The sequence below is a fragment of the Salvia miltiorrhiza genome, chromosome 2, assembly GCF_028751815.1.
Source record: "Salvia miltiorrhiza cultivar Shanhuang (shh) chromosome 2, IMPLAD_Smil_shh, whole genome shotgun sequence".
In the NCBI taxonomy this organism is placed as follows: Eukaryota; Viridiplantae; Streptophyta; class Magnoliopsida; order Lamiales; family Lamiaceae; genus Salvia; species Salvia miltiorrhiza.
The window spans coordinates 50,640,757-50,657,458 of record NC_080388.1 but is presented as its reverse complement, the minus strand read 5'-3'; the positions used below and the strand labels follow the sequence as shown (position 1 = coordinate 50,657,458).

Sequence of the window (16,702 nt, the reverse complement as noted above, 5' to 3'; positions counted from 1 at the left end):
GTCTTCCCTAGGAAAGGCAAGAGACATATTTCATTTTTGGTCTCGTGTTTGGTTATGTGGTTTCTTTGGACGGAAAAGAATAGTCGTAAGCACAAGGTTTCATTTGAATAGTCCCTAATGAGGCTGCATTCGATCCACTTTGGGTCGTTGGCTCCCTCCGCAGTTTCCATGGGTGAAGATGAACACAGATGGTTCTTTCGATTCTCAGACGCAGCACGGTGCTGGCGGAGGAGTGGTTCGTGATCATAGTGGAGCCCTCATTGTTGCCTTCTGCTCCCTATGTGATGCTACTTCTAGTTTTGAGGCTAAGTTAACTGCCCTGCTCGAGGGCCTTAGGTTCGCTATCATTTTCTCTGATCATATATGGGTTGAGATGAATGCGGCGGCGATCGTTTTGCTCATGTCTGCTGTGCATCATGGTCATGCTAGTATTCGTCATACTGTTGTTTGGATCAGGCAACTTATTCAGCATAGACAGGTTAGGTTCACTCATATCCATCGTGAGGGAAACTGAGAGGGCATCAGACTCAGACGTTGATTACTTTCGATGGCTCTTCTGCTCCTCGGCAGTTTCTTGCTCTGGTTAGGATGGATCAGCTTGGTTACCCTAACTTTCATTTAAGTTTTCATGTTGATATAGCTAGTTTGTTTTGGCTTGTTGCCTTTTTTATTTTGTTTCGTTTGTCCTCTGGGTGTCGCCAGTTTTGGGTCACACCTATTTTTATTTTTGTTTATCCTTGTCGTTTCTGCAAGGCGTTGTCACTTTCAGACAACGTCATGTTTGGGATACTGGTTGATGATTTATCTATTGGTTGGAGGTCTGCCTAACCCCTCACCCTTCTAGGAGTTTTTTAAAAAAAGTTCAAATTTGTTGCAAGTTGCCAAAGAATTCATGAGAACTAGTATTTTTTCATACACAGCATTGGTTTGGTGATATTAAATATATTTCTCATGGATCATAGGGTATAGTATTTTTATAATATGAAAGAATATATCCTTCGTATAATGCGGTATCAAAAATTTATGTTTATTTATTTAAATTAAGGGGCATCAAATCACGGATAATATCCTTATTAGTTTCGAATGCCAGCATTAGATTCGCCAGTTAAAGGAGGGTAAGGCCGGGATGGTGGCCTTAAAGCTTGATATGAGCAAGGCATATGATAGGGTCGAGTGGACTTATTTGGAGGCCGTTATCCAAAAACTGGGATTTCTGGACCGTTTGCGAAGGGTGATTATGAAGTGTATGAGGTTAGTGCCTTTCAGTTTTCTTATGAACATGAGCATTTTTGATGACCTTGTGCCGTCGAGAGGCTTGAGGCAAGGGGACCCTTTATCCCCATTTCTCTTCGTCCTCTACGCACAAGGGATATCTTTTCTTTTCCATAGGGCTCAAAGGAAACAAGTTATCCATGGGGTTCCGATTGTGCCAGGCGAGCTGAATATTTCCCACTTTTTTTTGCTGACGATAGCTTGATCTTCTTTAAAGCTAATGGTGTTGAGGCGCAACATATCAAAGGTATTTTGATGGCTTAAACTGAGGTTTTGCAGGCCTTGAATGTTAAGGCGGGAGCAGGTATCCATCACTATCTCAGCCTCCCTACGTTCCATCTCTGGCAAAAGAAACTCCAATTTGGATAATGGAGAAGATTCAGAAAAAGCTTGCTTGTTGGAATCAGCGTGAGTTCATTGGAGCTGGAATAGAGGTTCTTTTGAAGGCTGTTATACAATCAATACCCACTTATGCAATGCAGTGTTTTCGGCATCCCGATTCAATTTGTGAAGACATTAATCGCCTTAGTGCTGGCTTTTGGTGGGGGGATAAGGAGGACAAAAGATATATGCATTGGCGAAAATTGGATGCTTTGTGTACCCCGAAAGAATGGGGCGGAATGGGTTTCCGTCATCTTAAGAGCTTCAACAAGGCACTTCTAGCGACACAAATTAATTTGGAGATTGATCAAAAATTCGGACTCTTTGGTGGCTCATGTTTTTAAAGCTCGCTACTTTCGGGAGGGAGATATCATGAACGCGGAGGTCCGACCCAACACATCCTATATTTGGAGGTCTTTGGCATGGAGTCGCGACCTCATTGAACGAGGCCAGATTTGGAAGGTGGAAGACGAACATAAAATAAAGGTTTTTGATTATGTATGGGCCAAGACTACTTATGGTATAAAGCTGGCAAGAAAAGAGGACGACACCCCTATCGATATTAGGGTGGCAGACCTCTTTGACGAGGAGAGGGCCTGGGATAGGGACAAAATTCAGCGCCTGCTCTAGCCTCTGGATGTGGTGTCGATTTGTGCCGAGCATAGGAATGATGATGAGCTAACTTGGTGGCTCGATCCGAGGGGAACTTTTACTGTGAAATCAACGTACTTACTGGCGGTGGGATATTATGATCAACACCCCTCGAGTAGTAGTCGTGACATGAAGTGGTGGAGTCGTGTTGTTTGGAACCTTTCTATTCCGCCAAAGGCAAAATTTTTCTGGTGGAGGGCTTTGTCAAATCTGATTCCAACCAAGGTTAACCTCCGCGAACATCATATTCCGGTGGAGGGACTATGTGGACAATGCCGTGATAATTGGGATACAACAGCTCATAGTTTGTTTTTCTGCCAGACACTTAGACCTATTTGGCGTGAGTCACATTTCTAGCATGTACTCTCGAAGGCGATACACCTTGATTTGGCTGGTATCGTAGAGGCTATGAGGGCAGAATTTCAAGTGGATGATTATGAGGTTTGGGTGTTGATGACTTGGCAGGTTTGGGTGGACAAATGTAAGTCTAAGCATGAAGGGAAAGTGGAGAAGGTTTTGGTGTCAGATATGCACTGCCAAGTGTTGTGGGAAACTTTCCAGAGTGCTAAGCCAACTTTTGCGATGAGTTCTGTCATGGGTATTAAATTGGGGGATAAGAGGTGGTTGTATCCGAAGCATGGTATTTTTCGCGTTGATGTGGACGCACTCTGTGACGAGCAATCTAGTTCGTTTGGTGTGGGCGTCATTGTGCGTGACAGTGATGGCGCGATTTGTGCAGCTATGTCCAAACGCACGTAACCAACTTCTAATCCTTTTCTGGCTGAAGTTATGGTGGTAGTGAATGGCATCACCCTTTGTGTGGAGCTGGATATTTTTCCGTTCTGTATTTTCACAGATTCTATGTTGGCAGCCCGGATTATGGCAGGCCCAGACGATGATCGAGATTTTCTTCCTCATGATATTCGTGAGATCCTTGAGGTGGCTAGAGACCTGCTTGCTGGGAGTTTTTCATATGTTTTGCACGGTGAATGAGGCCGCGCACTGTTTGGCGCAACATGCGTGTAGCGTCGAGTATAAAAAGGTCTGAACTAGAGATTTTTCTCTTTAATTAAAGGATATTGCAAGCCATGATCTAGAGTAATAATATTCTTGTCTTCCATCTCAAAAAAAAAAAAGTGATCGTGATATTTTTCTCACTAAAGAAAATAAGATAAAGATTAAATTGCAAAAGTAGTTTGCCAAAAGTTAAAACTTGTTTTAATTTGCAATATACTATGTATCAGTACTTTGATACTTTTCTTTATAAAAAAGAATAGGAAACAAGTACGAATCCCACCCCTTAGAATTTTCATTTACTAAACAAAAGTACTTCTTTTAATAAGTTTTATCCTCATAAAAAATAAAATCAAAATTTACGAACTTGATATCATTCAAGCGGTAACTTCAGTAACAATTAAAAGCTAAAACATACTGCTAAAAATACATAAAAACAAGGTTCAAGTGGCAAAACTGAGGAACCAATGACTCTCATTTGTGAGAAATTTTGACTTTAATCTTGCTTTACTTATTTAACTATACATTAAATACCTCTCTTAATTAATTCTAAAAAAAACTAATATATTAAAAACATACTGCTAAAAATACATGAAAAACAAAGTTCAATGCAGAAATAAGCTCTCGAATTCTCACTTTTGTTTGGTTCAATCCCCAAATCTATTTCTAATCTAAAAAGATCTCAGAACTATATATTGCTCTTAGTTCGTATATCACAGTACTATCATAACTTACTGAATAACATAATATGAAGTTCGAAAAAAAAAATTAAAGTATTCAGTCGCAACAAAATTGAAAATGGAAGTATATGTACTAAGGGAATTTTTAAAAAATTAGTAGAAAAGAAAAACAGTAATACATACATAATACCATTTAATTATATAAAAATATTAACAAAATCAAAATCAAAATGTAACAACATACGTATATTGTGAATTCTCTTATCTCCAGCTGTCAAAAGAACAAAAAACAAAGGCTTATTAAATAGTGGTGCTAAACAATCACTTCACAAACTAGTTAAATACTCTATTTTTTAACTTATTTAACTTATTTTTTTAAAATAGTTATTTTATTGTATTTTATATTGTAGTTATTTTTTTAATAAAAAATAAAAACGTAAAATAATTAAAGGCTATTTTTATTAAAAAAATAAATGAAATAAATTAAAATTTGTCTTATTTAATTAATTTATGGATGACCACATATTTATGTTGCATTAAATGGGATATTATGGAAATACGTACAAGCATCGAGCAGCAGGCGCCCAATCATTAAACAACTAGGAGTAGTACGTAGCTGTACTACACATCTCCATACCATGCAATTAATTTTCTGTATTTTTTTTTAATTTCTGAAATTATGCAATAACTATTTGTACACATATAAATTGGTTGGAAATTGTTCCAGATACTGTCACTGCCTCTGCTTCTTCTCCTCTTCCTCGGGAGATGCTCTACCATCATATCCTTCCTTTTTTTTGTCCACTTCTCATCACCTTTAAACTTTTCTAAATTAAATTTAACCACCATTATTTTTATATTTTTAAAATATAACAATAAACACTATATATGACGAGTAGTATAGTATGAATTATATATCTTCCCCTGTTGTTCAAATTTACAGAGTTTGTACCCAATCACATTATATTGTTTAAGTTAAAGAGTTATTAATTAATTCCAGTATGAATCACGCCCTTGAATATTGTAATACTGGAGTAGTTAATTTATTTCCTGTAATAAAAGTACTATGAATTAATAAAACTGCAAATCAGAGATAAATGATAAGCTGGATCTGGAAGAAACTGTTGATGTTGAGCTGTCTAGCAGAATCAGAATTTGCTAAGTTCTCATTTATTCAAATTCTGGTTACCAGCTTCGTTCAAATCCTCTACTTCAGTAATTTATGTTAATGCTTCCAAAACGGTCCTTTGTTTTATTCTTTAATTAATATTGTTAATATTCTTTATTATATTCATACTGATAAAAATAATAAAGTGATAAATATTTTTATATACGAGTATTTATATGTACATGCATTTGTTTATTTATGATTAATTGTCGCAATTTGACCCATAACTATAACATGACCCATATCCATTATTTGAACCGATCATATTTTTATTTAAATAAATTCGGCACACTGTTTAACAAAATTATTATTTTTTTGAGGAAATGTTTAACAAAATTATCAATCGTCAATTAAATGACTTGTTATAATAAGACAAGTAGCCTTGGTAAAAATGCTAATTAATACTTGGAATTAATTAACACAATTCGTCAATGCAGAAACAGTTAAAAAAGAAAAGAAAATAGAACTTAGTTTAAGTTAATTATATTTTTTAATTTTTTTTTTGTCAGAAAATAACTTGTATTAAAAATAAATGGGGACCGGCACCAGAGATGCCAAAGATCCCCCCAAAAAAAAACACATACAGCCCTACAATTCACCAAACATAAGAAACGTCTGAAGCCCACAAAATCAGAAGAGGCCCGACGAGATCAAAAGACAGAGAAGCTACATTTTCCAACTAAAACCATCTCTAAAGATCACGCAAGTTCGGCTACTGACAGAAGCCGCCATCCATCCCAACTTCTTAGGAAAATTCCTCCACCTCTCTATCTGTTTACCATCCCTCCTAGAACGAGATGCAGTCTGCCAACGAAAAATTTCATGAGCACCAGACATCAAAACTAACACCCACATCATCCACCTTAAAGATTTTAGCCCAACTCCTACCCTTCACCTCCAACACCAATTAATCTGTTTACATCACACACAATACCTTCAAATCTACTCTTATTTCTTTTTTCCCACATGAGCCAAATAGTAGCAGCCCATAGCATCTGTAGGAACTTGCGGCACTTCTTCTCTCTACCAAAATAACAAAACATCGTGCAATACTTCACAACACTCCTTGGCCGAACTGTACTAATACCAATCCAGCTTTGAATAGAGTTTCATATCATCGCAGCTTTCGGGCAGCATAGAAAAAGATGATTCGCCGTTTCTTCCGTTGAAATGCAAGCATTGCACCAAGTTTCTTCCACAGTCAACTTCATGTTTCTATTGAGGAGGTTGTCACATGTTGCAAGCCTATTTTTCAAATATATCCACGCCGTTACTCTAACCTTGTGTGGGGCCGCCACCTTCCAGATCTTAACAATCGCATCTTGCGAGCCAACACTTGGTGTATCCTCCGACTCCTTTGCAGCGATGACAACATAAGCAGATTTGGTTGTGTATGTCCCAAGAGAATTTGCATTCCAGCGCCATCTATCCTTCAAATCTCGCTGCAGCACAACACCTGAAATAAGCACCAATAAGTCGTTAAGCAATCCTTTATCCCACTCCGAACATCTGCCTTCTCCACCTAAACTCCCACAACCACGTCCCCTCCACCCAGTTCCCGAACTTCTCAATCGACACATCTCTATCAACACACAAACGAAAGAGCCTCGGGTCAACATACCTGAGAGGTTTAGCCCCCAACCATCTATTACCCCAAAATTTTGTATTCCTCCCGTTACCAATAGAACGGGATAGATTTTGTAAGAACCAGCCCCCACTCGCTCTCCCTCCCAGGTCACCCCCTACCCACACCCGGACAACCCAGCCCCTCCTTCCCCCCCAAACAACATCACCATGAACTGATCTCAACACCCTCACCCACAGTGCCTCTTCTCCCTCCAAGTATCTCCAAATCCACTTACTCACTGACGCCCAACTAAACCATTCAAGATTCTTAAACCCCAGCCCTCCTTCACTTTTATTAGAGCATAAGACACCCCATTTAATCCACGCTATAGACCCCAATTTCCCCCCGCCCCCACCCCACAAGAACTTGACAAAGATAGAATTAAGGTTTCTCACGATCGATTTTGGAACACAAGAGAACGAGAGCTGATATATAGGTATTGCTTGCAAGACCGCTTTAATCAAAGTGATACGACCTGCCAAAGAGAGTGTATAAAATAAAAATTATTTTTAAATTAATAATTTTTCACAATAAGTTCATATATATTATTTTATAACGAATTTATTTTATACAATAATTGTGGTTTATAAATTTTTTTTTAATCAGGAAAAAACAAATTAAGATAAAAAGAAAGGTACCAGGAGTACCAAAAAACCAGGTTCAGAGTACAGGAGAGAAGAAAAGGAGAAAGAAAGATGTAGCAACCACCGGGGAAGAAAGAAAAAGAACAAGGAAAAGCGAAAAACTAGAAGCTAACGAAAGGAGAGCATCCAAGCTTTGAAATCTCTCGCTGCGGGTTCTGAACCGATAGCCGAGCTCCATGTCCATGTTCTTGTTTTGATTTCTCTAATCAGATTGTCCTTGCTCCAAGAAGATTAATTTGCTGAATTTGCACTCATTTCTCGGGTTCCAAATGCACCAAACCAAGCAGATCCTAAGGCTGGTAGCATCTTTCTTGTTGCCGAGATTAGAGAAAGTGTTGAAGTGCTCTTTAGCACTTGGTTGTAATGTCGTCTGAACTCCGAGCCAAGAAAGTAATTCATACCAGATTTCGGAGGTTCGTTGACATCCGAAAAACAGAGCACTTCCCGAATAACCACTCCCGAATACATATACATATATCAATATATCATACTTTTATAACGAATAAAGCATTGGCTATCACTATATATATTTTTATTTAAAAATAATATTTTTTAGATAATTCATTAATGAATTACCAAAAGAGTAGAGAGATTTTCTCAAAAAAAGTGTTATTTCGGCATGAAAAAGGAATTCCAACCGGATATATCACAATAAGAATTTTTTTTAAAAAAATCTATATAAAATCGAATTTCCTAAAATTACTTATTTTTTCCCAATAAAATGAAATATCTTAAATCAATCTAACGCCTTGATATATCCATATGAATATACAGATAATAAGTTACCATGTACAAATATGAAAGCAGAATGTATTAATTTCAGGTATCGTAATCCAAATCCAAATTTACCCAATCCCCCGGATTTGTTATGATTAGCTGTCAACCCCCATTCCTTTCCCCCTCTCTGTATTTATCCCAACCGCTCATGCAAAACCCCCAAATCCACACACTCCACAAATTTCTCGATCGATCGCCATGCCAGATCCGGCATTCGGAGACTGCGTCGGCGTCGAGAGCAGCGCCGATCTCGAATCGGACGTCGACGCCGCGCTCGCGCCCCCCCGCAGGCACAAGCGCCCGGCGGCGGCGGAGAAGAAGGAGTTTCCGCCACCGATCTCGTGGCTGGCGCGCACGGAGAGCCTCCCGTCGCACATGCCGCGGGTCATGAGGAAGTACTGCACGACCGACGGGCGGCTGATAATCAAAGAGGAGAGAGTGAGGTGCCACGACTACTTCCTCGCCGATCGATCTGACGGACGCCTCGTGCTCAATCTAATACACGTGGACGACGACGACTCCGTCGTCGAGGATGCGGCGGCGGTGGAGGAGATCCGGTCGACTGAAATCGGCGGCGGGGAGGAGGGGATCAAGCGTGATTTGACGGTGGAGGAAGTGGCGGCGGAGTGCTATAAGTATAATAGCTTGGGGTTGAAGCCCTGCGGTGGCTTTGTTGCGACGGTGCCGGTGTTTAGGCCTCCGGTTCACACATGATTTCAGACCTTCAATTTTCCCCCCCTCTCTCTCTCCCTTAAACGAGTGCAATCTTTTGGTTCTTTCTTTGATTTTTTTCCAATAATGTTCGATATTCTTTTACGTTGATTTCAACTCGGAAACTAGGAGATTATTTAGATTTTATCAACTTCAATATTTTAGTTAACTAGTACACGACTAAACTACAATTAGGACTTCAAATGGATTAGGGTTTAGAGATTTGGTAATTTTGAGAGATATCACATTATTTGTTAATTTTACCATTTAAACATTCTTTTCTCAACTCAGAAACTAGTCTCAGTTTTCTCATCTTGTTCATACTAAAATATTGATAAATAACTTCACGTTTATAATCACATACATGTTAGCATGGAAAATAGAGTAATGCTGCTAATGCCGCAATTATTTTGATCAATTAAATCTCCGTGTAAATTTTAATCGTACAGTTGTTGTGCTACGCATATGAAAACAATCAATGTAAATATTAAAAAAAGTAATAGTATAAAATGTGGCAATTGACAGCACAATATTGGCAGAAAATGTGAAATCTTGAGTAAATTCGCCTGCCCGTTTCGAAAACAGTGAGAAATTAAACTGATCCAAGTGTGTATGCTTATAAAATTTCGGTTTGACTATAGTTGTACGCTTTTTATTTAAAAATGATAAAAAAAATAAGTATTTAAAACCTGCTGATCACGGAGATTCAGATGCTCACAACAATTAGTGGCAGACGGTGAGAGGCGGTATCTTTTTTTCTGGCACCGAACACGTGTACATTAGAGTCGTACACGTGTCAGCCGTTCAGGGTAAGAAGGGGAATCTCTGACTGCCGCTTGCGTCATCTGTGCTTCCGCTGACGTAAGCCTTCAAGCGGTAGCGAGTCGCGACGTCTTGCTCTCTCTCTCTTCGATCTTCTAATTTCGTTTTGGGTCGGAATTTAAAGTACCCACTTTTATAACATGTCTTACAAAACTACCCACCTAAACCTAAAGTCAAAAAGTCAAAGCCTGACATGCTTGGTTTTTTGTAATACGTCCAACTCACGTCACTTTCACAATGGATTTAGTTAATTATGACTCTAAATCTGAGGACACGTTAAAATAATAGCAATTGTTGGATAAAAAATTTATAAAATCATATATTATGAATCAAGAAAACATAATAGAGCTTAAAAATTCACTATTATGTATATTATGCAACAAAAAAATATTATGAAACAAATGGCGTAATTACCCGCCACAAATTCATAGCCGTGAACAGTAGCCGCGCATATTTGGTACCGGCGGCTACTGTTCACGGCTATGAATTTGTGGTGGCTAATCTACCCATTTGTTTCATAATATTTTTTTGTTGCAAATGGGTAGATTAGCCGCCACAAATTCATAGCCGTGAACAGTAGCCGCCGGTACCAAATATGCGCGGCTATGAATTTGTGGCGGTTAATTACGCCATTTGTTTCATAATATTTTTTTGTTGCATAATATACATAATAGTGAATTTTTAAGCTCTATTATGTTTTCTTGATTCATAATATATGATTTTATAAATTTTTTATCCAACAATTGCTATTATTTTAACGTGTCCTCAGATTTAGAGTCATGTTTAACTAAATCCATTGTGAAAGTGACGTGAGTTGGACGCATTACAAAAAACCAAGCATGTCAGGCTTTGACTTTTTGACTTTGGGTTTGGGTGGGTAGTTTTGTAAGACATGTTATAAAAGTGGGTAGATTCTCCTATTCACAGTTTTTGTTATTTATTCTGTGCGAGATTTTTTTTTTATATATATAAAAATATATACATATCTTATTCTATGGAACGATAATAATAGGGGAAAGCGTCGAAATTTTAAGATATTTTATTTAATTTGTTGCAAGATAACTGCGGGGACGAACGAAATCTTTTCTCAAATTACTGAAACATCACACTGCAAGATAGCCGCTGCGGGTACGCAACTCAAAATAATAAAAATAAAATTAGAGAGATTTCAGCTTTGTCCTTTCCGATGCTGACAAAGAATCCTCTTCTATCATTTTGATTTCTTTTTCAAACATCATCTTAATAATCTACTACGAAGGAACATTTTGAGTTATTGGCTGCGTTGTCGTCACGGTAGAAAGTTAATGTCGAAGATCTAAAATTCTGAATTCGAATCATCAGTCTTTATCGCGCCGTGTTTAAAAAAAATTTATTTCTTTATATAATTTATTAATAAAAAACATTTTGAGTTGTTGAATTTTAGATTTTCGACTATTGATGTTCATCAGATGTAAAAATACTATTTAGTACACGAAACTAAATTACCAAAATATATATGAAATATATTTGATAGTGGTTGTACAAAAATATTCTTAATCGGGACTTTTGAAGTGCGGCGAATTAAATCACCATATTTTCAATTTTTGCAATTTCGTCCCCCCAATTTTTTTTCGATCGTCAGAGTGTTGAATTGGAGCTTACGTGGATTAGTAAAGACGATGCCGTTTTGTTGAGGCCTAAACGACGTCCTTTCGTACAATTTCAATTAAAAAATTCTTCAAACTATAAAGCAATTGTATCATGTATTTGCACCATATATAATTATCAATATTAAGCAATTTTATAGAAACCAACATCGTAACATGAATATTATGTGACGAACTAATCCATGTAAATTTCAACTCAACAATTCACCAACCGAAAAAAAATTGCAGGAACAAAATTGCAAAAATTGAAAAGATGGTGATTTAATTTATCACACTTCAAAAGTCACGTTAAAATTGAAAATTCAAAATAGTTCGTGATTTTATTTGTTAAAACCCCTTAAAAATTCATTAAAGATAAATTAGAAATTAATTCAGTTCTTAAATTATAGAAATCTATATTAGATTCATCATTTTATTAAATGGATTTATTGAATTAGAATTCCAGGGAGGGCGCGCATTTTTATTTTTTAAATCTCATCACTTTTTATTATGTTACTCATAAAATTCATCATAATTTTATATTGTATTTCGTATTTTCTATTTTTTTTTATAAATTTGTGGCGTAATCACTCCCATCTTAATAAATTGCAAATAATTAGTTTGGGGAGCTAATATATAGTGGTAGGTATATCACTCGGCTCCGCCGTAAATAAAACTTTTACACTGCTTTTCTGCTAGTCTCAAATTATAACGTGACAATATGAAACTGACTATATTTTTGGATAGTTAGTAGGGTAATATCATCGCAATCCATAACACAGCAAATCCATCTTCACCACAACCGTAACTAATATCTGCAGAAAAACAACATTAAGATAAAGTATGACGAAGGACAGAAAAATCTTGGTTATAGGACAGAAAACAATCATGATATTACCCTACTAACTATCCAAAAATAATTAAAGTCGCCTGAAACGATTTACCCGTGTCAAAACAATCATGAAACGATTTTGCAAAGGACAGAAAAATCTTGGTTATAGGTGTTGTACGATGCTGAGGCATCATACCCGGAAATACTTCCCGCATGCACTTCACAGATCAACATTGTCTACAAATAACGGCATCATTTGAGAAAGTAATCCAACAGTTAGTTAATCAGAGAAACAACCTTCATAGAAACTGAATCCAGTGAAATCATTACAACTATTCCTAGTCACATCTAGGGTGACAAGGTAAGTAATGTTGTGAATGGGATAGATAATAAACAGCTCAGCCATTTGATAAGGGAGTTGAACGCGTCATCCACTTTCCCTAATGCCATTTTCTTGAACTATAACGAGACACTTCATGAGCTTGCACTGCAACTTCATGCTGAACTAAGACAACAAACAGATTCCAACATACAAAAAGTTGACAAATTTAAGCAGATAAAACAAAGAAGAAAAAGAATCAAGACTCCTCAGCGCGGGCAAGATACTTCAATAAAGCTACAACGTCAACCAATGAGTAATATCGACATAGATATTCATAATTAAGTCGAACATGAAACTCAATGATCCATAGTTACCAAATTATACATTAACAAATAAGATAATACCACTGTTGGGATTGGGTCGAAAAACGCAGCGGAAATAATTTTTTTCAAAATTATAAATGAAATAACTATTATTTCATTCCAACGGTATTGACGACTTCACGTTAACATGATGAGAGAGCGAGAAAAGAATCTCATACCTTTTCGCACTCCGGTTGATGTCGGGATTAGAAGCAATCGGTTGCTCGCAGGGATCCAAGCGTATCCCCTCTATCAAGTCCACACTTTAGCGACCGTGTCAAGTGATTAGTTCTTCGCTAGCAAAACTATGCACTCTTGTGTTCTAGAGAAATCAGAGAGGGAGAGACCGAGGAGAGATAGCATCAGAGAAAAAAAAACAATGCAGAAGACATTTTTTAACTCTTGCAGAAACGATCCCAATTAACGCAATAATTAACTCGCTTAATTATGGAATTAACATCTTTCTGCGGTTACGTCTGCTGGACAGCCGCCTCTTTTCTTCTTCTCCAATCTGGAGAGTATCCAGATATCTTATATCCATATACAGTTATATATATATATATATATATATATATATATATACTGATTTTACTAGATTTAAAATTAATCTAATTAACTTAATCTCTAACTAAATTAATTCAATTAATTTAATATAGAACCAGACTTGTTAATCTGATTACATTCAATAAAACTAATTTAATTGAATATCTAAATTAACTCATTAATTTAGAACAAGTCTCAATTTAATTAATCGGATTAATTAATTCGATTTAACTATTAAATCGATTCAATCTAATTTATATTCACTTTAAATGGTGGAGCAATTTGTTGGAAAAGTTCTAAACAAGAAACGGTTGCTGATTCCACCACAGAAGCTGAATATATTGCTGCATCTGATGCTGCAAAAGAAGTTGTTTGGATAAGGAATTTCATTCAAGAGTTGGGTGTCGTTCCTTCAGTTGTTGATCCAGTACCTATATACTGTGATAACAATGGAGCTATTGCGCAAGCTAAAGAACCAAGATCTCATCAAAGATCCAAACACATTATGCGAAGATACCACTTGATTCGAGAAATCATTGGTAGAGGATATTGAATTGTTGGAAATAGCTCACACATATGATACATACTCATAAGATGAGAATGTTGCGTTTCATCAACATTAACGTAGTTGACGTAAGTGTATATATGTGGGTGATTGTTGGTGAACAAGTACACCGAACTGACCCGATAGAATTTCTTATATGGAATTTGTTTTATCGAAATAAGAATTACTATATTATGATAGTATACGATTAGTCCTTTGACTTGAGACACCATAGTAATCTTGTATTAGTTCAATAAAGAATCTATTACTTGTGAGACAAGAGAATTTCCTATAGTTTTCATTGTTCATAACTTGAAGACCTTGGCCAGGGCATAATGAATTATGATTCATTAAAGAGTTATTGAATTCAATTGAAAATATGATTATTGGATTATTTTGAGTTTTCGATTTAATTCCATACTCAATATCCAATTGGAAAATTAGATGATAGAAGGACCGTACGTGTATGACGATTCATAATCAAAATAGGTTTACTCGCTATTTCACATAGTGCTAGATGGCCATGCTACTTCCTAGATGTTCCCATGGTTTATAGGTTCTTGAAATTAAATACTCCCTCCATCCCAAACGAAATGGCCTATTTCTTTTCGGCACGGAGATTAAGAAATGTGTATAAAGTAGATAAAGTGGGTTGGTGGAAATTATTTAAATATTAAGTGTAGAGAGAGAGTGTATTGCCAAAAAAAGAAACATGACATTTCGTTTGGGACAGCCCAAAAAGGAAAACATGACATTTCGTTTGGGACGGAGGGAGTAGTTAATTTCAAGTGAATTAATTTATCAAATAAATTAATTAAGTTGTAATGTGTTACAAGCCTGTTACTAATGCTAGTCGTGAACCTAAGAGGGTCACACACAATTTAGTAGAATGTGTCAGATTGAATCGATTAAATAGTTAAATCTAATTAATTAATTCGATTAATTAAATTGAGACTTGTTCTAAATTAATGAGTTAATTTAGATATTCAATTAAATTAGTTTTATTGAATGTTAATTTTAAATCTAGTAAAATCATATATATATAAAACTGTATCCGGATATAAGATATCCAGATACTCTCCGGATTGAAGAAGGAAATAGGCGGCTGTCCTACTGCAGACGTAACCGCAGAAAGATATTAATTCCATAATTAAGCGAGTTAATTATTGCGTCAATTGGGATCGTTTCTGCAAGAGTTAAAAAACGTCTTCCGCATTGTTTTGTTTCTCTATGCTCTTTTTGCTCGGTCTCTCTCTCTCTCTGATTTCTCTAGAACACAAGAGTGCTTAGTTTTGCTAGCGAAGAACTAATCGCTTGACACAGTCGCTAAAGTGTGGACTTGATAGAGGAGATACGCTTGGATCCCTGCAAGCAACCGATTACTTCTAATCCCGACATCAACCAGAGTGCGAAAAGGTATGAGATTCTTTTCTCGCTCTCTCATCATGTTAACGTGAAGCGGTTAATGCCGTTGAAATGGAATAATAGTTAATTCATTTATAATTTCGAAAAAAATTATTTTCGCTGCGTTTTTTGACCCAAAATCATCCTCGAAAAATTACCCTCTTTACCACGCAGTCAAAATGCATACATGACCACAAATTTTAGAATCAGCTTCTGATATCACTCGTGCGCTAAAAAAATCAATCAAACATTCAAACCTACCGAGCTTCACAAATGAAATTACACAAAACGCAGGAAAATTTGGAGCATGCTAAAGTATATAGAAGCAGGGATTGAAAATACTCACTCCCATTGTAATGGTGGACACCAACTTTAGCAAGCATGGCGTAATACTCAATCTCCGACTTCCTCAGAGGCGGGCAATTGTTGGATATCAAAATCAATTTACCAACATTTCGATTTTCACATACACATTCAAATTGTAAAATCTATGAAACTAGTAATAGTAAGCAATATAAGAAAATCTGAAACAGAAAATTCAAACCTTTGGAGCTCCTGATCGTTTTGAGAACAGTCTTGTAACCAAGAGTGTACTTTCCACTCTTCATCACAAGCGCCAACCGGTTGTTAATTTATGCTCTCATGAGTCTTTTTCTGCAATTTCCCCAATTCTTTTATATAGGTCCGTTTTTTCAATAGATCCAAATTAACCAAAATAGCAATACAATATTCAATATTACATGTATGTGTATATATATATATATATATATATAGGGCGAGAGAGTCACCGTCTTCTTGCCGGACGACACCATTGTAGCAAAAGAAGAGCTGCGAAGAGCAACCGCCGATGACGAGATGAAACGAGACTTCAGCAACCGACGCCGTTTTGCGTTAGGGTTTAGAGAGGATATTTGTGCTGCGCGTGTGAGTCACGTGTCTGTTTATGGACTAGTAGTATTATTTAATTTTGGGTAAAGCCCAAATTTAGACTTGGGTATTTTGTGGGCCATATTCATGTTATTGGGCTTTTAGTTGGTTTGCATCATCAACATTATAATAAACAAAAAAGATATTTATTCCCTAAAAAAGAAAGGTGTTTATATTTTCATTTTTCTCCCCTTAATCAAGAGTCTAAAACATGTCTTCTAACAAGTCATTTTTGTAATGACATCTGTGTGATGTTCAATTGAACAGGAAGGTAATTCGTAAAATAGAATCTTTTCAAGTGTACGTGCAATTATAGCAATAATAATCTTGCAAGTCCATTTTTTTATCTATTTAAATACATACTATATATCTGAAAATTGATTAGTTGTAAATTAT

At 36.4% G+C, this 16,702-nt stretch overlaps 2 protein-coding genes and 1 long non-coding RNA gene across 4 annotated transcripts; 2 read left to right on the top strand and 1 right to left on the bottom strand.

Annotated features, from left to right (window-relative positions):
• The first annotated feature begins 178 nt into the window (after window positions 1–178).
• On the top strand, window positions 179–2,283 carry LOC131009681 (uncharacterized). Its single transcript, XM_057937092.1, has 4 exons — window positions 179–478; window positions 1,097–1,433; window positions 1,567–1,896; window positions 2,000–2,283. The coding sequence occupies exons 1-4, from the start codon at window positions 179–181 to the stop codon at window positions 2,281–2,283; spliced, it is 1,251 nt and encodes a 416-aa protein (XP_057793075.1).
• Window positions 2,284–8,236: 5,953 nt separating this feature from the next.
• LOC131012008 (uncharacterized) lies at window positions 8,237–9,042 on the top strand. Its single transcript, XM_057939917.1, has one exon. It carries the CDS (start codon window positions 8,413–8,415, stop codon window positions 8,926–8,928), a length of 516 nt encoding a protein of 171 aa, XP_057795900.1. The 5' UTR covers window positions 8,237–8,412; the 3' UTR covers window positions 8,929–9,042.
• A 3,442-nt stretch (window positions 9,043–12,484) lies between these two features.
• LOC131012007 (uncharacterized) lies at window positions 12,485–16,313 on the bottom strand. 2 transcript variants are annotated; one of them, XR_009097161.1, is made up of 3 exons: window positions 16,168–16,313; window positions 15,726–16,033; window positions 12,485–13,210 (listed from the first exon to the last, which is right to left on the bottom strand). It is a non-coding gene; the product is annotated as an uncharacterized LOC131012007 (long non-coding RNA). The 2 variants fall into 2 exon arrangements; XR_009097160.1 differs by having other exon boundaries at window positions 12,485–12,709.
• Between the last annotated feature and the right edge of the window lie 389 nt (window positions 16,314–16,702).